The sequence below is a fragment of the Toxotes jaculatrix genome, chromosome 19, assembly GCF_017976425.1.
Source record: "Toxotes jaculatrix isolate fToxJac2 chromosome 19, fToxJac2.pri, whole genome shotgun sequence".
Lineage (NCBI taxonomy): Eukaryota > Metazoa > Chordata > Actinopteri > Toxotidae > Toxotes > Toxotes jaculatrix.
This window is the reverse complement of record NC_054412.1, coordinates 17,906,840-17,934,714: the sequence shown is the minus strand read 5'-3', so window position 1 is coordinate 17,934,714 and position 27,875 is coordinate 17,906,840. Positions and strand designations below refer to the sequence as shown.

At 37.7% G+C, this 27,875-nt stretch overlaps 2 protein-coding genes across 7 annotated transcripts in view; both read left to right on the top strand.

Annotated features, from left to right (window-relative positions):
- Positions 1 to 446: 446 nt before the first annotated feature.
- LOC121199339 (adhesion G-protein coupled receptor F1-like) lies at positions 447 to 15,534 on the top strand. Its single transcript, XM_041063923.1, has 20 exons — positions 447 to 466; positions 1,175 to 1,346; positions 3,422 to 3,528; positions 4,717 to 4,753; positions 4,894 to 4,959; positions 5,553 to 5,603; positions 5,974 to 6,132; positions 6,216 to 6,304; positions 6,433 to 6,494; positions 7,582 to 7,703; positions 7,823 to 8,035; positions 8,892 to 9,086; positions 9,255 to 9,389; positions 9,496 to 9,677; positions 11,212 to 11,394; positions 11,502 to 12,881; positions 12,995 to 13,036; positions 13,446 to 13,493; positions 13,576 to 13,642; positions 14,540 to 15,534. Exons 3-20 carry the CDS (start codon positions 3,427 to 3,429, stop codon positions 14,635 to 14,637), a joined length of 3,231 nt encoding a protein of 1,076 aa, XP_040919857.1. The 5' UTR covers positions 447 to 466; positions 1,175 to 1,346; positions 3,422 to 3,426; the 3' UTR covers positions 14,638 to 15,534.
- Positions 5,444 to 27,875, top strand: part of LOC121199337 (adhesion G protein-coupled receptor F5-like) — a 28,669-nt gene continuing 6,237 nt past the window's right edge. For 2 of the 6 annotated variants that reach the window (XM_041063919.1, XM_041063917.1), the window contains exons 1-16: positions 19,584 to 19,669; positions 20,366 to 20,468; positions 20,949 to 21,000; positions 21,141 to 21,284; positions 21,395 to 21,568; positions 22,554 to 22,751; positions 23,117 to 23,272; positions 23,393 to 23,560; positions 23,778 to 23,807; positions 23,948 to 24,586; positions 24,670 to 24,758; positions 24,887 to 24,948; positions 26,080 to 26,201; positions 26,321 to 26,533; positions 27,332 to 27,526; positions 27,699 to 27,833. In XM_041063919.1, coding sequence (XP_040919853.1) covers positions 20,367 to 20,468; positions 20,949 to 21,000; positions 21,141 to 21,284; positions 21,395 to 21,568; positions 22,554 to 22,751; positions 23,117 to 23,272; positions 23,393 to 23,560; positions 23,778 to 23,807; positions 23,948 to 24,586; positions 24,670 to 24,758; positions 24,887 to 24,948; positions 26,080 to 26,201; positions 26,321 to 26,533; positions 27,332 to 27,526; positions 27,699 to 27,833 — 2,479 coding nt within the window. In that variant the 5' untranslated portion in view covers positions 19,584 to 19,669; position 20,366. Of the gene's footprint in view, positions 5,481 to 19,583; positions 19,714 to 20,365; positions 20,469 to 20,948; positions 21,001 to 21,140; positions 21,285 to 21,394; positions 21,569 to 22,520; positions 22,752 to 23,116; positions 23,273 to 23,392; positions 23,561 to 23,777; positions 23,808 to 23,947; positions 24,587 to 24,669; positions 24,759 to 24,886; positions 24,949 to 26,079; positions 26,202 to 26,320; positions 26,534 to 27,331; positions 27,527 to 27,698; positions 27,834 to 27,875 lie in introns of those variants that run through there. The other 4 variants (XM_041063921.1, XM_041063920.1, XM_041063918.1 and 1 more) reach the window with 4 other exon arrangements.

Sequence of the window (27,875 nt, the reverse complement as noted above, 5' to 3'; positions counted from 1 at the left end):
CAGTATCTTCCTCATCACCCCTCCATCATCATGTAAATTTGTTTTTTTTTTACTGTTTTTGTATTTTATGTACTGGTTTTGTAACTTACCTTTTTTTTTTTAGATTGTAAATATGCTTTTTTTTTTTGTACATTTTCTTCACTTGAATTGCATGCACACTTCTTGTTTTTCTGCACTTTATCCTTTTTCCCTGTTTTGCTTGTGAGTTGCCTAACAAGTAAATTTCCCCGCCGTGGGGTCAATAGTTGTGTGTTATCTTATCTTATCAAACAGCATTACATGTTCCTTATCTTAATCTCTAATCAACCAGGACGTCTACATTTATGCAAAGCATAACATAACTTAAGTTCCAGATGTGGTGTTTGACGTGGTTTTCAGGAAACTGATGATGGTTTAATATTGGTCTGTCTCTCTGTCTCCGTGCAGTAAAGCGATGGTGCCGTCCTGACAGGGGCCAACAGAAGAGGTAAACAAATAAGATGAGCTTATTACAATTTCACTTTTATTTTGGTGGTTATTACTTGTTATACCTTCAGGCAAACTGCAGAGGAGAATGCTCCATGTTACAGAGAAAGCAAAATATTTGCTTTAGATCAAATAGATTTAATTCATGTAAAGACTATTTCACAGTTTGCATTTTGGGAGCTAACAGAGGGTAAACAGTGACGACTGGAACATACTGATTTTAAAATTTTCTTTATAGTTACTACAGATATATTCCTCCTGAGTAGGCTTTAAGAGAAGTTACAGCAGTTACAGATTACTGCAAAAAGCAGCACCAAGCAATATTCAGAAACTGGCTCTTGTTATTATGCTGTCTTGGTAATAGATAGCTGTAGTTACTAAATCCTGTTTAATCTTGGTCAAAATGTCAAGGTGCTGATAGTGTATTATCTTGTAAATGCTCCTTTAATAGATTATATGCAAGGAAAATCCTGTAATCACGTTTTAGCTTTTTAGGAATATTAGCACAATAATCCTTGAGAAGTTGAAATACATCACATAGTCGAGGCTCGTGAAACAAAGACTGGCTTGAAAATGTAAGCAGTGTTCATCTGACTACGAATTTACATTTACTTTTTGTTACCTTATTACATTTAATGTTAATTCCATTCTGCAACACATATACATATGTATATACATATGTATCTTAATATTTAATATTAATATATAGTGTGAAGAGACTGTCCAACAGTTCAGCCACTCTTGGAATGCTCCCTGGACTGTAAGCACATCAACCGGAACTGGATCACCTCCACTGTGTCAGAACGGCAACAGTTCAGCTTGAATTTCAGTTTGGGGAAGAAGAAGAAGAAGAAGAAGAAGTCGGCAGGGAGCCAAATCTGGTGACTATAAAAACATGAAAAAAAATATACATATATATATCTATGTGTGTGTGTAATGAATTTAGGAACAGAGGTTGGAATATAAAATAATATAATAATAATATTAATTTGGAACTTTTCAAAAACAGGATTTGCAAAGTGCTTGACAACTAAAACCAGGCCTATGGGTTGTTTCAGGTGTCTGCTGTACAGTTCATGATAAAGCATAACAGAAAGGATTTGTTAATAGCTAATTCGGGGGGAAAAAAACAAAAAAACTCTAACTTATTTAAGCTCATATTCTTTATATGGAGATATATAACACAGCACAGACAGTTTAATCAGGCAGGCTGAGAACCTTAACCTTAACCTTTTCTTATAATTACAACATCTATCTAAGAAAATAAAACCAAATTAAACACAAATACATACACTGATTTATTTTAAACAACAATAATAATAATACTATACTTGATTGAAATTCCACTTTCCAGATGTTATGTTTTCAGTTTAGTTCTTTTCATTTATTGTGTGTATGATGTTTGCCACCTACCTACAGTCTAATATATAAATGATGAGAGAATGACAATTCAGTTGATGGCATGCCTGTTCAGGAAACTTGCACTTAACATTGTTGCTTTGTTTTAAGAGTCACTTCTGCCAACATCTGCCTCAAGCAGTAGCAAAATGAAATTTAGCCTTCTTATACTCGCCTCCGCCCAGTAACACGAAAAGCCATGAACTGTCAATTGTATGTTAATCTACGTTTTAAGTTGTTAAGCTGCGAGCTACATTTCTTGTCGTCATTTGCAACATTAAGACATTATGCATTTTTAATATTTTTTAATGTAGATCCTCTTCCAGACAGTTAAATACAACAGGTTATTAAAGGAATTTCAAAATTATTTCTTAAAACATAGTGTAAGCCAGTGTAATGAAGCTAAAATGGGACTAATACATCCTCCAGGAACTGGTAGCAGATTTTTAAGCTGCAGCTGAAATAAAGACAGAGATAAGCCAGATAAAGTGAGAGCAGTCTAACTGGGAAGTCACAAAGGTATGAATATCTCAGTATCATGAGGTAAAAGGAAACAAGACTGAATGTTTTTTGATTCCTAAATTCTTGAAAAACAACATTATGGTACATTTGCTTGTTAAGGAACCCAGGAAGCGATGATCTGTTCTGATAGGAGCCGTGATTCATATCTCATTTTTGTTGACATTCCAAGTAGTAAGTTTCTGTCTCTTAACGTCACGTCTGTTCATTTGATCCCTTGCGACCATGCCGGATCAAGCAGTATAGAAAATGGATGGATGGATGGGTTTCCAGTCTTTATGCTTAGCTAAGCAAAGTTAATCAGCTTCTCTAGCACTAGCTGGTGTGGTTTCAATCTTCTTGTCTAACGAGAAAGTGAATAAGCATTTTTTCCAAAGCCATTTCTTAAAGGAAGCTTTTGGTAAAACACACAGATCTCTTCATCATTAGCAAAGAGCAGCTTACAAAACAATCATCTGGGTTTAAATGACAGCCGCACACCTTGTGACTGCTGTCAGGTTGAAGTGCTTTCTGCAAACAGGTGTCTGCACTTGGCCAGACAACGGTTACAGGACAGCAGTGCCAGCTACTCTCTCTCTCTCTCTCTCTCTCTCTCTCTCTCTCTCTCTCTCTCTCTCTCTCTCTCTCTCATGTCCCATCGGTTTCACGAGTGGCACAGTTAAAGTTTCATTCATATCTGACCAATAAGCTAAACCTGTGAACATAATAGTTTTGAACAGGAACCAATGTTTTAGTCATGTAGCTTGAGAAAAACAAAGTATGTCATGTTTCAGATACATATTTAATCAACACTGAGGCAAATCTAAGCCTCAGAGCCTGGTATCAGCAGATAACCAATGTTAAAGGACTCAGATCAGGATCGGGGCAGTTCCTTGCTATTGTTTACCAGCTCTCACACATGACTAAGAATCACAAGTTTTCACATCAGCAATTAGATGGGTACTGTATTATGTTTATATCTACAAAGGATAAATGTATAAAATTCTTCTGACTGATTTAATAATGACAAATCATTGTGTTGACTGTGTTTTCTCTCTAGTCAGGATGGCATTACCAAAGGCAGTCCGATACTTGATTGTTCTTCTGGCTGTATATTACAGTCTGGAGAATCTGGGGTACAGACAGTCCCTGACTGAATTCTTTGGGGTAAGAATAATAATTAATTATTATTCATAAGAATGAAGTACTAATGCTCAAGGTTGTAGCTCTGTACCATGAGATACTACAACCAGGAATTAAAGTAATAAAGTAGTCACACATTCAAAATCCTACCTGAGTAAAAGTACAAAAGTATCATCGCCAAACTGTACTAAAGTACCGGTATCAAAAGTTAAAGTACTTGTTCTGCATATAAATATTACATTATCAAAGTATTAATCTTAATCGATCAAAGCATATTTACAAATTTAAATTTAAATTAAATTAAACCATCTGAAATGTTTCTGATAACAAGTCATAGGCAACAAAGAACAATAGCTGACAAATAAATGTGGTGATTTAAAGTCAATATTTCCCTCTAAAATGTAGTGGAGTGAAAGTAGCAGATAGTACAAGTACCTAAAAATTGTAGTGTAGTACAATGCTGCAGTACTAATCAATGTACTTAATTACTTTCCACTGAGTATAACTGATCAATAGTTTATAATTCGCATTAGTTTCTTTCATCCCTCTGCTGTGGCTCCCTGTGACTTTGGAAAATAAATAATGAGTATTTAATTTAAATGTATTTTTATTTTAGCTCGTTCGTTTTTTAAATGTAATTCAAACTTTGAAGATTATGGTGATCTTGTAACATTAAAATAATACGTTTTTAATTTTTTGTCGCTCAAAATATGCGTCACAATCGCCGATGTGCGACACGCGGCCGTAACATTTTCAGGTCAACAGCTGATTGCACGCTGCGGTACACCTGATAAAGTGATGGCGGAACACAGAAGCAGACGGCAGGTGGATAGTTTGGATTTTTATTTCATATAATTGACAGTGAGTATTTTAATTTGAAAGTAAGCATCAACCAAGCGTCTTTTTTCGGAGTTCAAAATGTTTTTGTTAAGTGTAGAAATAAAATTTCGTGTTTTCTGTAGCAGTTCACTGATTTAATAACTGCAACACACTATAGTTTTTATACATAGCATACAGATTTAAAAAAACAAAAACAAAAAAGAAACAACGATATATGCAGTGTTATCCTCATTTTAGATGTCCAAAGGGTTAAGTGGCTCCGGGTGTTTACTTTTCTGTGAGAGACGGTCCAAATGGCTCTTTGGGTATTTAAGGTTGCCGACCCCTGGTCTGTGTTCTATGAATTAATTGGATGGACCTTGATTTTTCCAGGAACTGTCACACATCCACTCCAGAGAAAAAAGACAGAGTGAGTCACATTTTGATAGTATCAACAGAATCTATGGACTGTATCAGTGAGCAGCCTACCGTTAATTATTGACATGTCTGAGTGCTCATCAGAGCAAACAGTATTGACTATTGACACTGTTTTGTTTCATGTCTTCCTAGGTAACACCAGTAACTCCACTGATGAACTGATCAACATCACCATTTCCATTTTGAATGTAACTACAGGTATGACATCCTTCCTTGTTGTTGCCTCATTCTTTGTCAAAGTTGAATATATCTTACCTGACAGTGAAGATGTCAGTAAACCTTGATGTTGTGTGCTGTAAAATTAATGAGTAAGATTAGTTCCACAGCACAGTTGACAAGAACATTAACACATAAGAGACATTCAGTTAAAAAGCCTCTGTCAGGTTTCCTTGGAAAATTTTGGCAGTGCACAAATGAGAAAATTGTCTAGTATCTAGTGCAGAAAAGCATCATCTTGCATCTGACATTGGTTTGGAAATTAGAAACAGTATGTTTGGCTCTAAGCTCATAAAGCTTTCACAGACCATATCAGCTGTAAGACAAACAAAAGCACGAGTTAGTTTGTGGGCACCATGTAGATCTGCACAATAAATGAAGTGATGACTGCACATAGTTAAAAGAGTTGATTGAAAAGATTACAACTGTTCTGCTTCATGCCATCAGAGCCATTATCTTCGTATGAGAAAAGCTTTGCATGAATAAAGTAAAGCAGACGTAAGGTATTTTAAATATGACAAAGCATTTATTCACAGTACAAGTGCTTTTTATTGATTTTCATTTATTTTTTACAGCGACAACACCATCGACTACACCAACAACAACACCAACAACAACACCAAATGGTATGACACATGAAATGTAAAGGATTATGGTCAGTGTGTGTGTTTCTAAAGACTGGAACTAACACCTTAAAAAAATCAGTAACACTGCATAGCTCTTAGAGAATCTATGATAGAAATACAGCTATTTAATTGGTTTGGAAATGCATATGTTTGCCTCTAGGTTCATACAACTTACACACAATAGACCAAGAACATTCTCAATTCAAGCCAAAGAAAAGTTAGCTGCAAGTTTGACAAATGGACACATGAGCTGCAAAATGACCAAAGTGATTCATGTCATGATGACTGCACATACAGTTGTGAGAAGTGTATATTGTTCTGTATGATGGTGATAAACTTCTTCTGTTCACAACACCTGTGACAATACCAGTGACAACACTACTGCCAACACATGATCCACTACTAATACCAGTGACAACACCAACAACAACAGTGATACTAAATACAACAGCAGCGATGCTAAATACAACAACAACAACAGTGCCAGCTACTACAACAACAACAACAGTGATGCCAACTACATCAATCGGTATTACACATAAAATGTAGATCATGAAGTTACGTGTATCTCATGAAATTGCTCCTTTGTGATTATGATCATTTTTGTTGTAGGAAGGGACCTCTCACTTGCCATGGACATAGACTTTGATTCGAAATACAATGACCCAAGCAGTGAAGTTTATCAGGATGTTAGTAAAGCTGTAAGTCTGTGTTCCTTCTGACTGTGTCATTCAGCTTTCTCACATTATTGTAATGAATTTGTTATATTGTTCATCCTGATTTGACTGGAGAATTAATAACAAGCAGGCAACATCACTATTTCACACAGATTCAAGAACAATGTCAGAAGCACATCCCAACCCTACAATCAGTGAAGATAACTACGTTCAGGTAAGTCAGATTTTGTTCTTAAATCAGTTTTGCAGATGATATTCTTTTCTACTGACAGTTTTTTTTAGGTTTTTGAAACTTAACATTTGCATAGCAGGGTAATTCATTTCTTTTTTATAATTTAATATTTCATGTAGTATTTACTTATAAAGTGTGGTAGCACAGAACTCCTGATGCTTCGGTCTAATATTTTAAGGGTACAGCAGCTACACTGGAAATCAGAATTCTTTACATTATTATTAGCCATGTCAGTCATTTGGTCAGGCCAGCAACTGGTCCAGACTGAAGTATCTCGACAATTCTTGGACAGATTGCAGGATACTTGGATACTGACATTAATTCCCCCCTCAGTATGATTTGTAATAACAGTGGTGTTCCCTTAACTTTTCAACTAGGACATTGGGATACAGACTTTAAGTTCCTGCTGGCACCATCTTCTTGTCAGAACGTCAGTTTGTACAGTAATTTGATTAATGACCAAACGCCTGCATCAGCCTCAGCTGTGTTCTGTTTATCGCTTATTAGCAAATGTTAGCTTGTAAAGACACTCAACCATGAGGTGATTATGGCGGAGGTCACATGTGTTCAGTATCACCATTGTTATTGTGATTATGGTAGCATCATAGATGCTGAAGTTAGCATTGAGCTCAACGCACCACTGTGCAGCCTCCAGAGCCAATAAGCATGACTGTACATTTGTGGTCTTTTCTACTCTCTTTGACCACTCAGAGTACTCTCACACTACAAGTTACATTCACCCATTCTCACACACATCATCTACTTCTTTTGCTGCAGGAAAGCTGTGATGTCTGCTTTTTTGTGAAATAGTAATACTAACATGTGCTGTGATGAAAGAACAACAAAGCACCATTTTGATGTATTTACTAGTATTAATATTTAATATGCACAGAAAGTTTTTTTTTCCTCAAGGTAAACACTGATTAAACTGAATTGTAAATTAGAGTGCAAGTAACTTTGTAAGTAGTTAACATCAGGTTTTTAGAGCCGGTAAAATCCTAGTCCTATGGTCCTAAATGAACTGTATTATAACAGCTGAATTTTCATTGGGTTTAATTCTGTATTACAGGAGTGGAAGCACCATCGCTGACTACACTATCACAGCTTCTGCATTCAGAGAGGACCAAATTAAAGCAGCAGAAACAGGGATATTTACAGACCTGGGACAAAAATACCCCATGATATTTGACAGTAAGTCGCTTTTACACATTTCTGACAGATTTGTGTTGATATTTTTGAACATCTGATCGTTGCGTACAGTTTATTGTATAATAATTGTCTGACCTTTGTGTCCTTTTTTTCTTTAAAAGGCACAACACCCTTAATGTTTCAACAACCTTTTTTTGGAGAAAGTGCGACTGTGACTTGTGGTCCTGTTCCAGCAAATCTCAATTTTAGTAACATACTTACTGCAGAGTGGACGCGTGACGGCAAGTTAATACTTGAAGATAGTGAACACAAATTTTCAAAAACCAAGGACACAGCAACTTTAACTGTGTTACGTTTCTTCATAACTGACAATGGTAAGAAATAGATCCAGTGCTGCAGTCAATAGATGATTTTTATTTCTGTCATTTTCATACATTTGCAATGGAAATGCTGTCTAGGAGTTCCCCTTGTACTTTGACTTCTCTGATCGGCTTGAGGGCAATATTTGTCTTACAAGGCCAAAGTTCCATTTGCAGTTAAGTTTACAGTATATTGTTCAGTGTGCTGCAGCAACCAGCCAATTAGATCAAAAAGCTAAAATGCATAAGTTTGATGAGGAGACTTTAGCAGGAAAACTAATGTGGGTTGTTGTGCAAAGTGTGTGGCTCTTGTTGTGTAGCAGTCTGGCTGTTAGTGTGACCATCTGCCTTTGATTGAACGGTGATGTTTCTGCTTCACGCAGTGGTGGTTTTAAAAAGACACAATCTGATTGGCTGTAAGGACACAAATTCTCCACCTACACAGATTATAGAACTAACAAGGCAAGAATGCAGGCAGGCAGGTAAACAGGTGAGCACAGCAACCAAAGTCCATGAAACCCACAGGAACACATGAATGCAGGAACAACAATGAGAGGACTGTGTGCTGAGAGCTGGTAAATATAGTCCATTGCTAATTGTACAAGGGTGAGGTGTGAGAGTTGGGAGGTTGGGAGGACAGAGAGAGAGAGAGAGAAAGAGAGAGAGAGCACAGAGATGAATCATGATACAGCACAAAATATTTGGGCATAGTAGTAAAATGTTTTTTTATAAGAACCTAAATGCTGATTAAGATTGTTGCTTCTGTTGCCTTGTCATTGGATGATGCTGCTATCCAACATGTTTTCATATCAGTTTTGCAACACTGGCTTCACTTTGATTTATCTTAACCGATGATCACCTTTGATTTCAGGAAATTATGAATGCAAGCTGAAAGACAAATACATTTTCAGACAGAAATCCAACGGGCTGATCTCTTTCAAAGAGAAACCCTCCATTAAAGTAACACCACTGAGTAAGACGGTCTTATGTGAGGTGGGAAAGACAGTGTCACTGCAGTGCTCTGTCAACAAACCCTACAAGGTTGAGTTTAAAGACACCTCTGCAGGTAAACACACAGAAACCAAGAAGCAAATAAGCTATGAGGAAATCATTTACATATTAATGCATTTACATGCAGTACACATTATTTTCATCATTAAATGTTGATACTCCATTACTCTACACTGAGTGTTTCTTTCTTTCTTTCTTTCTTTCTTTTTTTTTGATTGATTAGGCAGAGGTGAGACCATCAACTATGTGTATCAGATTACTGACTGTGCCAACAAGGAAGTGAGGTTTACTTGTCAAGCTGTAAACTTTACTCAATATAAAGAGGAAATAACACTGGAGTTACTGGAGCCCACTGCTAGTAAGTGCTAATCCAGACATTACAGACAATTTAATACAGTTCAGCTCAAGATACTTTCTTCTGTAATGACAAGTACTAATATCAAAACCCACTTCTCTCCCTCTAGGATTAGTATGTCTCGAAAACAGTGTCTATGGTGGTGGAAATGCTAATGACCAGGTTGTAGTTTCCTGCAAATCAAACGAAGAAGGAGAAAAGACGGCAGTTTGTAGGGAGACTGGCGAATGGGAAATTATAGAAGACAACTGCGTCCTACGACCGATTAAGGAGCTGCTTGATCAGTCTGAGGTGACTCACTCCTCCAACTGTTTCTGACACCAAATGGCAGCATTTGATGAGCTGGGCAAAACTCAGGCATGGAGCCCGTTGGGCCTTATTTTCACCTCTTGTCTTATTAAGAATGTTGATGTTGGTAGTGGTAGAAGAAATACTCAGATCTTTTACTGAAGTAAAACTATTTAAGTAGTACCACACAATGTAAAAATGAAAGTCCTACATTCAATTTTTTTTTAATCAACAAACACATTTTAACTCAAGGTACACCAACAGTACAGAGGTGGTCCATTAGTTTGAATTATTATGTAGAATTACTTTTCCCACAGTCAAGAATGAACTTAGCACACTCCAAATCACAAATATCCAAGCTTGTAGTTACTGTATATGCTTTTGCCTCTTGATTTGTGAATCTCTGGTAACGGTGATTATGTTAAAAGGATGATAGGTTGGAAGTTTTGTTTGTAACCATGGGCTAGGTAACCACTATAATAACTGGGTCCAAACAGACACATTAGTTATTCAAATTTTCAGCAGTGCACCAGGTTTTTTCATGATCATGATAATTCATTCGTGGAAACAGATGGTAACAATGGAATCGCATTCAGTTTGGGCTATTTGTTGCTGTAGTTTTTGCCACACTGAAATTTCAGTGTTTTCTGAATCTTGAATGAAGCTAAAGGATATTGTCATGTGACAGCACATTTGGAGACATGTCAAATGTCTTAATCAGAGTTTTTCCCAATCAGGTTTTTTTGGCCTTGATCCTAAACATAGTCCTTTAATAATGACTATCTCCAAAGCCGACTCTGGTCCAGTACTTCTATTTACCTGCATGACACAGCTGGCCAGTAAACATTAAAGCTACAACATAACCATATGATGAGACTAATCTAAATCCAGGTTGCCCTGAGAGCTTAATGGTTAAGGTGCACACCACATTACTGCAAAGTCAAAGGAATGACTTCTGGATGGTGGACCATTGCTGCATGTTGTGCACTTCTCACTCGCCATGTTTTCCTGTCTGTCTCTACACAGACCAAAAAGCAATCTTTAAAAAAAAAAGAGAAAACCAAATTCATCCCATAATAACTTTATTTTGTGCCAAAGAGCTCAGTATACACAGTTAAAACAGATTTATACTCTGCAGTAGTTGAATAAATATGTATCTGACACATTGGAACAACAGTTATAGACTGATAAATTTGTTTTTCACAAGCTCCTTGATCCAAATACTGAAGCTCCTGGTTCAAAACTATTAAGTCCACAACTCTAAATTACTGATGTGATCATGAATTAAAATTTATCAAAGAGAATGTGCGATCAAATATAGATGTATCACTCTATTGGCAGTCTACTCATGATTGAGATGAGAGGAGTTCTAATAATTGTAAATAAGACTAATTTGATCATAGTCATATGCTGGGAGTTTGTGATTGCAACTGAGCAAAGTTTAAGGAAAGACTGCAGCAAATTTTACCACAATTGTTAGTTTTGGATTTTTTTTTTTACCCTGTGTTGATGATCCTCTTTTTCTTTTAACTTACAGGCAGACACCTTAAATAACAATACACTGCCGGGATTCTTGGACCATCTCAGCAATGTCACTCTCACATTAACTGAGGAAGTGGCTCAGTCTCCTGCCAGCATTAATGCCACTGTTGTAATACTCAACAATGTGGCAAATGTAGCATCCTCGGCACACATCCCCATAGGTCAGACTTCAATGGAGGTTGGTCAACTAGTCTACTGTGGTATACACATGTCCTAAACCATATATGTACACAAAATAAACACTATATTTCATATGACCTAATATCTGCTTTCCTTTCAATTTAGGACATCCTATTAACTGCAGGCTCCCTCACCACAGATGGTGCAAAGGGGTCATGGAACACTCTGAACAGCAATTCCACTACAAACGGCTTAGCAACAAGAAGTGTTGCCCCCAAACCTGAAAGGGTCAGCTCATTGTTTTTGCTGTCTCTTGAGACAGTAACAAGTAACCTTAACAATGAGTCCTTTAACATTGAGACACCTTCTATTCTCTTGAACAAAACTACATTCACAGACTCTTTCAATGCCAACTTTAATTCTTCAGTGGAGATAGACATACCGGAGGCTGATGGAGGAAGCAAGTTAATCACTGTGATGACGTTCTCCTCAATAGATAACGTACTCCCTGCAAGAGACGTAAACAATTCAACCCTCACTGTCATCAATGGGAGAGTCGTACTTGTTCAGTCCAGCGGCACCGTCAATAATATTTCCTTTACATTTGATATTATCAACAACACTCTGGAAAACCCTCAGTGTGTCTTCTGGAACTTCAGCCTCTTTGACGGTCTTGGAGGATGGGACAATGAGGGCTGCGAGCTGATATTCAATGTAAATGAAACCGTCACCTGCAACTGCAACCATCTGACCTCATTCTCTCTCCTTATGTCCCCCTACAGTGCAGATGACCCTGTGTTGGACTACATAACCTACATTGGAGTTGGCATATCCATGGCCTCCTTGGTTATATGTCTCATCATTGAGGGTGTCATATGGGGAAAAATAAGAAAGAACAACACGTCTTACCTGCGTCATGTTTCCATTGTTAACATCGCTGTGTCTCTCCTCATTGCAAACATTTGGTTTATTATTGGGGCAGCCATCTCAGGTCCAACGATGAAAAACCCATCAGCATGCACTGCAGCCACCTTTTTCATCCATTTTTTCTACCTAGCCCTGTTTTTCTGGATGTTAGCCTCAGCTCTGCTGTTGCTTTACCGCATAGTCAGTGTCTTTGATGGGGGTTTGTCTAAAAAGTCTATGCTGGCTATTGGATTCTCTCTAGGTTATGGGGCACCTCTCATCATCGCAATCATAACCATAGCTGTAACAGCACCCAAAGATGAATATACCCGAGGAACTGGAGTCTGCTGGCTCAACTGGTATGAGTCCAAAGCTCTACTGGCATTTGTGATCCCTGCACTGGTTATAGTGCTGATAAACCTCATCATCCTGTTTGTGGTGATATACAAAATGTTGAGGAGAAGGGCAGTGGTAGATGCTGCACAAGCAGCTGAGAGGCACGTCCTAGTGGTAATTGCCCGGAGTTTGGCTGTCCTCACACCATTTTTTGGATTAACCTGGGGTCTGGGAGTCGGAACAATGATCAGCCCGTACAACAGAGGGATCCATATTTCTTTTGCATTCTTCAACTCACTGCAGGTACAAATACAGTAGCTGCTAATGCTGTTGTTATTCCATGGATTCTGACCAGTGCTTTGCCTTTTGTCATTGAATTTCTCTTAGCTGATGCTACTCTGTGTGTTTTTATAAAGGGTTTCTTCATATTGGTGTTTGGAACGCTGTTGGACAAAAAGGTAGGTGTGACTCATATTCAAGGTTTTAAAGAAACTCATTTAACTGAAGACAAAATTCACATTCAATTCACAATTTTAACTCTGATGTTTTATAGCTAATGTTTAATATATGAATTTATGGCTGAACAGCAGGCAGACAATGAATAATGAAACAAATTCCATTGTGATAGCTGCTGAAAGTGACACTGCGCTAATGTGAAATACAATTCATAAACATACATACAAAACTCAGCACAGCTATATTAAATAATAGAATAATGCCATTCAAAGTGATCTGCCAGAAAGTGGCGCTTGCATGTATTTGATTAGCTAACTGATTATTAGTGAAATATTATTTGATTAGACCTCTGCTGACAGTGATGAGTTTGAAACCTATAACACTGCTAATTTTTGAGACTTAACTTTTCAGGTGCTGTCAGAAATAGCAATACAGTCAGAACCTTCCAGTGGAACAAAGGTAAGAACAGTTTTTTAAATCATTTTTTTTGGCTCTTCAAATATTGTGGTGATTCATGTTTTTGCTTATGTTCTTGTGGTAGAGCACCAGTATTGGAACATCATCAACAAGTGGACTGGGCTTTTTGCGCTTCTGGAGAAAAAGAAGAGGTATACACATACTATTACAGTACTCTTGGAAATTATGTAACATTCAGCTTTTCACAGTAGACAAACTGGCCTGATATGAGAACGGTCATCCTCTTCTACAGGCACATACAGCTGAGTATTATCAGTGTAGTAATGGAAATTAATTCCACAAACCACATGTAATTTGTCCTGCAGCCAAGCAAGCAGCTGAGTAGACAGTTTGTCTTTAAAAAGAAATTTAGGATCGTATTCATGCTGCTCTAGCAGGTCTAAGGTCTGAGATAAATTCTCCAAATAATTCTCTCTGAGTAAAGGTCCATGGAGTCATTAGAGTCCCACAAGGTGGAATGTTAGGAGTTTGGAGGTTAGATTGATAGATAGACATACTCATTAAGGCAACAGCACCCCCATGTGGGGAAGCTTTGTTTATTACAAAGATTTAGTCTTAAGCCATGTTTCATATGAACCCATCATATCCAGATAATCATTTATCAGTTAGGCTTCATTTGATCTGATATTTATAAAAAAACAAATGTAAGGGTTTTGTTGAGACTGGAGCTTACAGTAATAGGCCACTCTGTAGAGCTGCTAATTCCTTCTCTATTGTTGGTTTCACTTGTTGACTACAAACAACAACACAACAAAAGAACTTCTGCCTTTAAAGGTAGCTATAACCATCTTGGAATAATGAGTGAACTCAACAATAACGACTGCTGCTCCTGTTCTTCCCATTTTACCGCTACTGGGTGAATGCAGCATAAACATCAACATGTTAACATTAGTGCTGTGAGCATGTTAGCATGCTGACCTTACCGTTTAGCCCAAAGCACCACTGTGTGAAAGGACAACGTTGTTTTACTATCCATCATATTGTTTAGCCACAGACTGAATCGTGTTGTTTTGTTGCTGTGTTTTCAGGTGTTTACAATGTGTCATCCGCCCATGACTCATCTGACTCTGTCAACAGCTTCTCTACGCAGGCAGTCCTGGTCAGTCGGAGTGACATCTGCGAGTAATCTAACTGGTTTTAACAATCGTTTTATTATCTAAGAAACTTCAAACTTTTAAATATCTCTGTAAAACCGTGTGTGTGTGTGTGTTAAAGTACTCAGCGTCAAAGACGATGCGTAGATGCAAAATGGCTCTTGTTTTGGTTTGCCAATCAAATCAGTAACTCGAGGTAAGCCTGTCTTACACACATCAGTGAACTGGTTTATTCAAGAGGTGGCATCACAATGTCAGATTGTCTTAGACAGGACCATCAGGCAAATCTCATTGTAAATGGAAGTTACCCAGAGAATATATACAGAGTTTTTTCATCAGGAACAAATCTCCCTGAAACACTCTGTTGCTTGTGTCGCTGTCTTTCTTTAGTAAAGCTCCATCATACTGTTAAAATGTTTTCATTTGTGTTTCAGAAACAGTTGAAGTCCTAAACACTGAAATTTCAGATGTGAGACCAGACTGTAGTGTTAAATGTGCTGTATCTTTTTTTGATCAGAGTTATTTTGCTTATAGTTTTTATAGCTTTGGAATGAAAAACAAAGCAGCACAGAGAAAGTAACAAATAAGATCATTGAGAGTCGCACACTCAGTAAAATAAGTCCGAGTCCTGCCTTCCAGGCTACAGCAGGCTACAGTAAATATCAAACTGACCTGAGGTTATTATTGAACATGTGGAGACATTGTTCAACACATACACAAAGAAAATGCTTGTTTGGTTGTTTTCTATCTATTTGATGCAACATCTTCATTTTGTTCTGCTGTGATTTTACTGTATAATGTGTGCTGCAGCCACAATCATTTTCTGTCTGCTTTCTGTAAATGTTAATTTGTAATACAGAATAAGAATCACTCCTATAAATTATGTTTGCAATGAATGAAAAATGATTAGTAATTACAATTAAACTCCACATTTAATTGAACTCTCTAACCTTGTAAGCAGGTTCCTGCTCATCCACCACCACATTCTTTTGTTTATCCGCCTCACAGGTTTGTGCTTTCAGACATGATCAGTATGTAGGTGTAGTTGTGATCTCTGTGAGGCTGTATTAGTTGTAGCAAATAACTGAGGGTGTGTGCTACTTGATGCCAGCCTGACATCAAGTAGCAGTAGCAAGTGGAAAATAAATACACATCATATAACATCATACATCATACAACATAATCTGGTCGTCATCAACTTTAAACAAGGCACAAATTTGGCATACTCCCGTAGATAACATTACTTATACATCTACTGAAGCAAACTGTCATTTAGTCTGGGGCCTCTTAATGGGCATTGAAGATATTGTTTAAGAGATGCCAAGGCTAAATGGGGAGTTTTATTACTGTTTAATTGGACAATTCAGGGTAAAAAATACAAATAGAAAAATAACAAAACTGCCTGTGGCGGAGTCCAGAGTCTACAAGGACCAATAGATCATCTTTGTTGCTATGCAAATAATCGTGTTAGTTTGCAAACCAAAAGTGAAGAACAGAAATATAAAAAAATAAGTAAGAGGCAGTTGATGATTGCTCTGTTTGCAGCACTATTCCAAATTGAATTCACCATCTCCTCTGAGCTTAACTGCCCTCTGTACACTTTCCTCAGTCTGACCTTGACTGAATGTGATGCATGACTTAAGATGAGACATTTAAATGAGCAGAGAAGCCATGAGAAAATGCAAAGAGCAGAGCTCACAGGAGATTTTTTTTTTGTTGTTTGTTTGTTTGTGTCCTTCTGGTTGGGTGTGTCCCCCTAGAGCAGGAAGTGGTTGACATTTTTCAGTAGAATACTTTAACATGCATAGCCTCAAAGGTTTTTTGAAGTTCCTTAGGATGATAGTCTATAGTTTTTCATACTGTGGAGTAATCGTTTTTTTCTCTTGCTCAGTTTGTGATGTTGTAATTTATATTCTAGTTTAGTGCTTGGACTAAATTCCTTCTCTGTGTCCTATTATGAGCAGGTATAAATGACATATTCAGAACATTTAATCAGGTAAACTGCAAGTACAGTACATTCTTTATGAAAATTAAGGATCCTCAGCATAAGGATATAAAGCGCTTGGTGAGTGTATGTTTGTGCATTTGTGAGAGTATGCATTGTCAGTCCCCTTGTTTTCACAATCTGTACTACCGTTTATCATTATTTATTATTTATTATTTATTATTTATTATTTATTATTTATTATTTATTGTTTTTGTTTTTTTCCCCAGAGTAACAATGTGTTCCAGGTTGGAGCTGTTTACGTCTGCTTTCAGGTAAAGGTGTTCCTCTGTCTGTGTTATGTATTTCAGGACAGGACTAAAACCAAATGAATCTTATTTAAATTTCTACTCCAATTTTATCTTTATACTCTACTGTTCTATTTTAATGCACAGGAGTGGCAGATCTGCGAATGCCTGAAGATTCTCATGGTGCCACTGCTCTTTGTAGTGCAGTGTGGTAGCTCACAGCCGGCCTCAGATCTGAAGCTTGCAACACAGAGGTGAGGCCCATTTGAATGTTCACAGTGATAAAGTCCCTTCTAACCTCTAGAGGGCACTGATGAGAAAGGTCAGAGCCCAAAAGCAGAAGATCAGATTTCTCTAGCAGTTCATGCAGAATCATGCAGATCCTTGGCTTCACTTCCTGTATGTTTTTCCCCTTACACACAGGTTTACAAAGCACCATGTAACCTGGTGTCGAACACTAAACCTAAGTCTGAATGGTTCCCATGAGTAAAGACAATAAAGATGGTAAAACAAGTTACACTTAATCTTCAGCCACCCTAGTCAATTTACCATCTTTCTGTTTGCCCTGGGTCATTGACCTGTGCCAGTTCTGCAGTTTCACTATGAATGACACAGCAACAGCACTGGTTTTCAACCTAAAATTATCTTGTGAGAAGTTTTAGAAGAGGTAAAGAAGACAAAACCAGAGAAAACTGTCATGATGTGGTAACCGCTGCACATAGCTGGTTGCTAAGCCATTAACCTTAAAAACAGTCTTTGTACAGGCCGAGTTTTATAATGAACTAAACAAAACCAATTAGAATAATACGATATACAGTAATGTGCTGTAAATATATGATTAATACATTTATGAATACATTTATGTATAAAGCATCTTTTGAATTTGAATTTGAGCTTGAACCAGCAGCAGACTTTACTACTAAACTGAAGACAGTCAGAACCTGTGCTGTAGCATAATGAACCCTGCTGTGATTCCTTATGGACGTGTGTTTCATGTTGCAGGCAAGCATCATTAGCAAAATGAATCAAAATTTCCACCTGAGAAGCTTCAGTGGATAAAAGATGTTACTTGTTAAAATGACTTAGCTAAACAGACCTGTAACCTGATTTGCAACTGTTTGTATCAGTCGCATTATCTTGGTTTGTTGACTTTTTATTTCAAACAAAAGTTTAATGTCCAAGTTTCCAGTTAGACGATGTGCTGCAACAGCCTCCAATTAGAGGTGTGAATGTATGGTGTAGTTGTTGGTCCCTGAGCAGCCTTTATCACAAACACACACACACACACTCTTCATGCCTGCATTATCTCACCTCTTCAACCTGGGGCCTTATTGTTTTCTAGGAATAACAAAACAACTTAATGATGTGAATGATGCACATGATGCACCCACAGAGTGCAACTTAATGAGGAGCAGGGAACAAACCATACAGTGTATTTTCATGATAGACCTTGACACACTTCAGAGATTAGTATTTATAATCAGAAGGTCTAATGTTCAGAGTAACTGTTGATCACAAATCATTTGAAACCCACATGGATTATATCACAGGTGTTTTCCATCCATAAACTATCTGGGTGTGTCCAGAACAAGAGCATGTCTGAAAGTTTTAACCCTGTAGTGACACAGTTTGGATTCATTCTTTAAATTATAATTATTTCTTCCATATCACCAAATAGTTGGCACGTTATGATTAATGTGTAGAACAGCATCATGTTTGCAGTAAGTCCTTCCTGCTGTAACATTAGAAGTGAAAAAGTCTTTGAAAACACAAACAAGTATGTGACCTATGCAGTTTTCTTAGAATGACACAGCAATCTTGAATTTTATCTTACCATATGTACAATACTACGTCATTGCACTTATGATAAGTAACAAGCTCTATACGGTAGCAATTCAGATTTTTTTCCACCCTACTTCAGACTTTACTACTAACCATAAACAGATGTCCTTTCAGTTGCCATACAATGCTGTGTTGCTTCTGGCAAGGAAATTATTTGTATGATCACAAGAGGTGACATGTTTGGTAGCTAAGGGAACGAATGACTAATGCTATCACTTCAGTTTCCTGTTGGCCTTTTGTGACAAGAGAAGAGTAACTGTAAGGTGTAGTGAAGATGCAGGCTTGCAGTCATCCTTTTCACTCTGAGTTTTCATGTAGACAGCCTGTACAGGCCATGAGAGGCAAACATGGTTCCATTTTTTTTTAACTCATGAGTCACTGATAAAACCACTACTGTGGCTGACTGATGCTCAGTGCTCAGGTACTGAGGTTAAAAAAGTCCCAAGCTCTTCTTTAAAGCTCTGGCATGAATAGGAGACTGTCCTTGTGCACCATATGGCCTGAAGTAAACTGTGTGGTTTTGATTCATAACTCAGACCAGTGCAGACATTTAAGCTGTCTGTCCACTTTTTTACTAACTAAAACAAATTTTGAAGTGACTGAAGTGAATTAAAACTTGGAGATCCTGTGTTTATGGGAGAATATATCATAAGTAAATAAAGCACACAGCATTACATGGTCTGATCCCACTGTAAATACAGCCACCTTTAGATTCCTGACAAAAAACTCTGAAAGATATATCTGTATATACAATCATCTCACAGTGCTTATCAACCAGCATATTTATACTAATGCCAAGGATAACAGAACTTGCCAGACAGGTGTGTGACTCAGACAAAGTATTCCAGGAAGCTGATGTCCTTTTCTTTCTTTCTTTTTTTTTTTTTTTTTTGGGTTGAGGAATGTTTTATTCCTCGCCTGTCTCTGGATATGTACACTATAACAATGGTGCTGTCGTCCTGACAAGAGCCCTTTTTGAAGGCAGAAGAGGTAAGCAAAGAAGATTAGCATTGTACAACTTCTCCCTTATTTTGGTGGGTTTCACTTGGTACACCTTCAGGCAAACTATAGAGGAGTATGCTACATATTACAGAGAAAGCTAAACATTTTTGGTAGTCTGGATAGATTTAGTACATGTAAAGGCTATTTTACACTTGGGTAAACTGGTAAACAGCATTGTTCTTGTTAATCCCAGCATTAAGAGTTTTAATCTGTAAATGTCTCCTCTGTGCCTGGAAATGAGAACTTTCACTTTTTTTCTGTGTTGAAAATGTGAAGTGGCATCAGATTTTTAACCAAGCTGGACTCAACTATGTAAAGACAGATATAAAGTAACGACTTTCTCAGTATCAAGGGGTAAAACCAGTTTTGTGATGTGATGGAAACACAGTCAAAACCAAATCCTAAATTCTTGAAAAGCAGCATTACTGTACATTGCTGATTAAGTAACCTAGGAAGTGATGAACTGTTTTGACTATGGAGTAGGAGCAGTGATTAATATCTCATCAAAGTGACTTTGTGGTAACATTTCCAACAAAGCTTATGTACCTCACTAAACATCTTGTTGTTTCAAGCATCTGTACTATCATCAAGCATTTACACAGTTTATAGCTACAAAAGATAAATGTTTACATTTCTTCTGACTGATTTAATAATGAGAAATCATTGTGTTTTCTCTCTGGTCAGGATGGCATTACCAAAGGCAGTACGATACTTGATTGTTCTTCTGGTTGTATATTACAGTCTGGAGAATCTGGGGTACAGACAGTCTCTGACTGAATTCTTCGGGGTAAGAAAAAAAAAAGTTGTGGCTCTGTACCATGTAATACTTTAACACCGATGGTTTGGCTCCATTACTGAACAAGAAATATGTTCTTATAATTTGACAAGGAAGTAAAATGATAAAGTAGTCATGCATTCATAATCCTACTTGAGCAAAAGTACAAAAGTATCATCACCAAACTGTACAAAAGTATCAAAAGTAAAAGTACTTGTTCTGCATAAAAATTACCTGTAACAATTACTGAGTCCCCAACTGCTTTTTTTGTAAGAGCTCACAAGCCATAAGGTTTTGGAGCCACTGGTTTAATCTTTTAAATTATATAATAGAAGTTTATCATATGTATTTGAATGTACACTTTTACTTTTTTAACTGAGTATAAGTGATCTGTAATGTTTTAATTGTTTATAATTAGTATTAGTTACAGTTATTGTTCTATGTAGACAAACTGTATTGTTGAATTGATTGGGTGGACATTGATTTTTCCAGGAACTGATGGGTACAAAAGAGCCACACATCCACTCCAGAGAAAAAAGACAGGGTGAGTCACATTTTGACAGTATCAACAGAATCTATGGACTGTATCAGTGAGCAGCCTACTGTTAATTGTCTGTGTGCTCATCAGAGCAAACAGTACTGACTACTGACTCTGAATGTGCGTGTCTGTTTCATGTCTTCCAGCTGTCGCCAATCCCTCCGATTATGTAATTCAAGCTGTTGTGAAAACCTCAGAGCTGGACCTTCTCAGATCTATTTTGAGCTCACTCTCTTTACCTTTAGAGATCAACGCCACTGTTCAGATTACCAGCATTAACACAACTACAGGTATAACATCCTTCCTTGTTGTTGCCCCATTGTTTGTGAAAGTTTAATCTTACCTGACAGTGAACATGTCATTGAACCTTGATGTTGTGTGCTGCTGTTTCTTCACATAGTGTGTTCACCAGTTCTGACCAACTACCAGTGTAGATGTGAGGGGAGCTTTGCTTGGTCATCGGACATCTGCAGTAACTATGGGGCCTGTGATAACATCACTGGTGACACCTGTGGTTGCGTTAATTCCCTTCCACCTAATGACCAGTACTGCCAGCCCATCGCCACTCCACCAGGTATCCCTGCTTGCATTCCTGCAATTATAAAACACTCTGAAAAGGGTCATAAATGTTGGACATTTATTTGTAAGTAATCTTTACAAAAGCCTATTGTGTTGCTACATTTGTTTGCCAACCACTGGCATCCATCCATTGTTTTGTCAGTCCGGCTGCAGTGAGTTAGAACTGAGGCCAAATGGCTATAAATCAGGGACATCAGGCAATTCCCTCTTCTGACCAGTAGGTGTTGCTTTGTATGCATCAGATCCCTTATGTAAAGGCTCTGTTTGTGGCTGTTTCACTGTGTTGGGAAAATGTCTTGTAGTTTTTTCTTGTAGTCTTTTGTGTTTATGAGAACACACTAGTTTTTACTTTCCTGAATCATGAAACAAGGAACTACCTGTGACAGGAAAATAAAAGCTCCCTCGTGTTATTTTGCATGAACCTAATGAACTTTAATCAGATAGCTGCTTTCAGTACATACCTGAGGATAACTTGTCATATGCAGTCACCAGGGTTCTACCAGGTTTCCTTGTTAAATGGATGTTGCATTTAGAAAAGAATTTAAAAGGTTACACCTGTTCCGCTTCATGTCATCAGAGACATCTCTTGGCATGAGGAAAACTGTGTATTACTTTGCATGAATAAAGTAAAGCAGCCTCTTTAGTCATACTGTAAAATATTATTAACACATAAGAGACATTTAGTTAAAAAGCCTCTGTTTGGAAATTAGAAACAGTATGTTTGGCTCTAAGCTCATAAAGCTTTCACAGACCATATCAGCTGTAAGACAAACAAAAGCACGAGTTAGTTTGTGGGCAACATGTAGATCTGCACAATAAATGAAATGATGACTACACATAGTTAAAAGAGTTGATTGAAAAGATTACAACTGTTCTGCTTCATGTCATCAGAGCCATTATCTTTGTATGAGAAAAGCTTTGCATGAATAAAGTAAAGCAGACGTAAGGTATTTAAAATATGACAAAGCATTTATTCACAGTAAAAGTGACAACACCATCGACTCCACCAACAACAACATCAACTACACTAACACCATCAAGTCCACCACCAACAACATCAACTACACCAACACCACCAACTCCACCACCAGCACCATCAACTCCACCACCAGCACCATCAACTCCACCACCAACACCATCAACTCCACCACCAACACCATCAGCTACGCCACCAAATGGTATGACATATGAAATGTAAAGGATGATGGTCAGTGTGTGTATTTCTGAAGACTGGCAATGACACCATTAAAAAAAAATCAGTAGCACTGCATAGCTCTTTGAGAATCTATGATAGAAATACAGCTATTTTAATGGTTTGGAAATGCATATGTTTGCCTCTAGGTTCATACAACTTACACACAATAGACCAAGAACACTCTCAATTCAAGCCAAAGAAAAGTTAGCTGCAAAGTCTGACAAATGGACACATGAGCTGTAAAATGACCAAAGTGATTCATGTCATGATGACTGCACATACAGTCGTGAGAAGCGTATATTGTTCTGTATGATGGTGATAAACTTCTTCTCCTGTTCTCCACCACAGACTTCTTCGACACTGATTTAGTCCTTGACTTGCGCATCCCAGTCTCCAGCGTGCCATCAAGTTTCCTTCAGATATTTCGGGATTATGTGAACAATTATCCCTTCCCCTATGAAATCACTCTGTCTTTAAAAGTAACCAGCTTAAATTTGACCACAGGTAAGAACTTCTTCTTGCTTGTTTTCTTACATGATTTGTGTGGCTGATTTAAAGCTCTTTTATCAAGCAGTGTATGATTTGTGTACTGTGACCTGACTCTTTTGGAAATTTGTGCAAAAGCATGCTATCCAAACTCAATGGGAGGCGTGCAGTGTCAGTGTGAGGAGCAGTTTACTTGGTCGTGTGACAAGTGTAACATCTACAATGCGTGCGGTAATGCCACCGCACGTCCCTGTGGATGCATAAATGGACTTCCTTCTGATGGCGAGTTCTGTGAACCCATCACAAGTAAGTGTTGCTGTTTTGTAGCTGTTCTACTTAAAGTGATGCTATCAGTAATAACGCAGCAAACATCCTCTGTATCTGCTGACCTGGTTAGGGTTGTGTTTAATTATCTCTCAGACATCAGTTCATGTCTAAAGACATTAATTATAATTCAGGGTATGATGCTTTTGGGGGCAGAAAAATGTGGTAAAATGATTTAATCTCTAATGTTCCTCCACAGGTATCGCTTCATGTTCATCCCCAATTCCTGGTATGACAAAGATTTTGCTTTGCTTTGGTATTAGGCAAATTTTTGTAGTAGATGAAGACACTTGTTGGAATGTAAAAAAAGGATATGGAAATACATTATTTATTCATTGACAATTTGTGTTTTATTTACAACACCACCAGTGACGACAACAGCCTTGCCAAATACAACAGCAGCGATGCCAAATACAACAGCAGCGATGCCAAATACAACAGCAGCGATGCCAAATACAACAGCTGCGATGCCAAATACAACAGCAGCGATGCCAAATACAACAGCTGCGATGCCAAATACAACAACAGCTGTGCCAAGTACAACAACAGCGATGCCAAATACAACAGCAGCGATGCCAAATACAACAGCTGCGATGCCAAATACAACAACAGCTGTGCCAAGTACAACAACAGCGATGCCAAATACAACAGCAGCGATGCCAAGTACAACAACAGCGATGCCAAATACAACAGCTGCAATGCCAAATACAACAACAGCTGTGCCAAGTACAACAACAGCTGCGATGCCAAATACAACAGCTGCGATGCCAAATACAACAACAGCGATGCCAAATACAACAGCTGCGATGCCAAATACAACAACAGCTGTGCCAAGTACAACAACAGCTGTGCCAAATACAACAACAGCCGTGCCAAGTACAACAGCAGCAGTGCCAAATACAACAACAATGCCAGCTACACCAACAACAACAGTGCCAACTACTACAACAACAACAACAGTGCCAGCTACTACTACAACAACAACAACAGTGTCAACTACACCAATCGGTATTACACATAAATTGTAGATCATGAATTTTTGTGTATCTCATGAAATTGCTCCTTTGTGATTATGATCATTTTTGTTGTAGGAATGGACCTCTCACTTGCCATGGACATAGACTTTGATTCGAAATACAATGACCCAAGCAGTGAAGTTTATCAGGATGTTAGTAAAGCTGTAAGTCTGTGTTCCTTCTGACTGTGTCATTCAGCTTTCTCACATTATTGTAATGAATTTGTTATATTGTTCACCCTGATTTGACTGGAGAATTAATAACAAGCAGGCAACATCACTATTTCACACAGATTCAAGAACAATGTCAGAAGCACATCCCAACCCTACAATCAGTGAAGATAACTACGTTCAGGTAAGTCAGATTTTGTTCTTAAATCAGTTTTGCAGATGATATTCTTTTCTACTGACAGTTTGTTTTTAGGTTTTTGAAACTTAACATTTGCATAGCAGGGTAATTCTTAAAACTTTTTTATAATTTAATATTTCATGTAGTATTTACATAAAAAGTGTGGTAGCACAGAACTCCTGATGCTGCGGTCTAATATTTTAAGGGTACAGCAGCTACACTGGAAATCAGAATTCTTTACATTATTTTTAGCCATGTCAGTCATTTGGTCAGGCCAGCAACTGGTCCAGACTGAAGTATCTCGACAATTCTTGGACAGATTGCCAGGATACTTGGATACAGTGGTGTTCCCTCAACTTTTCAAGTAGCACCATCTTCTTGTCAGAACGTCTGTTTGTCCAGTACTTTGATTAATGACCAAATACCTGTATAAGCCTCAGCTGTATTCTGTGTTGATTGCTATGTTAGCATGATACATGTTGCACTTGCAGGTTCAGTTGCTTTGCTCTCACCTTCTGCCCCGTTCATCCCAAACCAGCTCTATGGGGTTTAGGTCTGGAGACTGTGCTGCTTTTCATCATGTGAAGCCACCGTCTGGTTCTTTCTTCTAATGTTTTGGGTCATTATCTTGCTGAAGCATGAACCCCTGACCTGTCCTCCTTTTTTTTCTCACCTGATATCACTATACAGTACTACTTCCTGCAGTACAGTATTGCCCCAGTATTTTCCAACACTGCCTTTGTACAGAGGGTTTTTAAGTCATCAGCAAAAACTGGGTCACCTGTTGGAATTGTTTGCATTTTTTTTACGGCTTCATTTACTTCTGTTATTGCAGGAAAGCTGTGAGTTTCTTCATCCCTGAAAAATTCCTATTTATGAAATAATAACACTATTTGTGCTGTGATAAAAGAACAATGAAGCAACATTTTGACGTATTTACAAGAGTTAATATCTTCTAAGAAGCACAGTTTCCCTCAAGGTAAACACTGATTAAACTGAATTGTAAATTAGAGTGCAAGTAACTTTGTAAGTAGTTAACATCAGGTTTTTAGAGCAGGTAAAATCCTAGTCCTATGGTCCTAAATGAACTGTATTATAACAGCTGAATTTTCATTGGGATTTAATTCTGTATTACAGGAGTGGAAGCACCATCGCTGACTACACTATCACAGCTTCTGCATTCAGAGAGGACCAAATTAAAGCAGCAGAAACAGGGATATTTACAGACCTGGGACAAAAATACCCCATGATATTTGACAGTAAGTCGCTTTTACACATTTCTGACAGATTTGTGTTGATATTTTTGAACATCTGATCGTTGCGTACAGTTTATTGTATAATAATTGTCTGACCTTTGTGTCCTTTTTTTCTTTAAAAGGCACAACACCCTTAATGTTTCAACAACCTTTTTTTGGAGAAAGTGCGACTGTGACTTGTGGTCCTGTTCCAGCAAATCTCAATTTTAGTAACATACTTACTGCAGAGTGGACGCGTGACGGCAAGTTAATACTTCAAGATAGTGAACACAAATTTTCAGAAACCAAGGACACAGCAACTTTAACTGTGTTACGTTTCTTCATAACTGACAATGGTAAGAAAAAGATCCAGTGCTGCAGTCAATAGATGATTTTTATTTCTGTCATTTTCATACATTTGCAATGTAAATGCTGTCTAGGAGTTCCCCTTGTACTCTGACTTCTCTGATCAGTTTGAGGGCAATATTTGTCTTACAAGGCCAACACCATCACCATCTATTGTTTAGCCTGGCTCAGCCTGGTCATGGTAAAATAATTTGACCAAAAATGTTTTTTAAAAAATGTAGGCATGGTTTTCCTCTGCACAGCTCTACTAAAGAATAAGACTGAAATGGTTTCATATCAAAAATGCTAACCATTACTTTTTGCATCAGTCTCTCATAATGAAACATTAGTTAAATATAAGTTAAGTTCAATGTAAAACATTTCTACACACTGAAGTACAAAACATCAGAGACCTTATTTTGCAACTGTCAGTAACCTCAATAGACCAGAAGGCAGTGCGGCTTGCGTTATGAATGAAGGTACAGTCACATTACATTTCCAGAGAAAACCAGATGTGATGTACAGAGCAGATAGGTATCCTGTAGCAGGAAACACATGAAATTTTAATTTTGTATTTAAATGTATTCATTCAAGTCTTTGTAAGTCTTCTAGCTTGAAGTTTACTGTCACCCCAGGTACAGCAGAGGCAGGCAGGGACAGTTAAGTGATTCAATTGTGAGACTTTAAACATACAGGCAGTGCAGGCAAGAATGCAGGCAGACAGGTAAACAGGTGAGATTGTTGTTTTTGTTTCGTTGTCACCGGCTTCACTTTGATTTATCTTAACCAATGATCACCTTTGATTTCAGGAAATTATGAATGCAAGCTGAAAGAGAAATACATTTTCAGACAGAAATCCAACGGGCGGATCTCTTTCAAAGAGAAACCCTCGATCCAAGTAACACCACTGAGTAAGACGGTCTTATGTGAGGTGGGAAAGACAGTGTCACTGCAGTGCTCTGTCAACGAACCCTACAAGGTTGAGTTTAAAGACACCTCTGCAGGTAAACACACAGAAACCAAAAAGCAAATGAGCTATGAGGAAATCATTTACATATTAATGCATTTACATGCAGTACACATTATTTTCATCATTAAATGTTGATACTCCACTACTCTACACTGAGTGTTTCTTTCTTTCTTTCTTTCTTTCTTTCTTTTTTTTTGATTGATTAGGCAGAGGTGAGACCATCAACTATGTGTATCAGATTACTGACTGTACAAACAAGGAAGTGAAGTTTACTTGTCAAGCTGTAAACTTTACTCAATATAAAGAGGAAATAACACTGGAGTTACTGGAGCCCACTGCTAGTAAGTGCTAATCCAGACATTACAGACAATTTAATACAGTTC

What these genes read in the sequence shown, in the direction of transcription:
- LOC121199339 (XM_041063923.1), top strand. Translation starts at nt 3,427, where the DNA reads ATGGCATTACCAAAGGCAGTCCGATACTTGATTGTTCTTCTGGCTGTA. An exon ending in ATACCCCATGATATTTGACA is followed by an intron (nt 7,704 to 7,822) that starts GTAAGTCGCTTT and finishes TTTCTTTAAAAG; the next exon opens with GCACAACACCCTTAATGTTT. An exon ending in TAGGTCAGACTTCAATGGAG is followed by an intron (nt 11,395 to 11,501) that starts GTTGGTCAACTA and finishes CTTTCAATTTAG; the next exon opens with GACATCCTATTAACTGCAGG.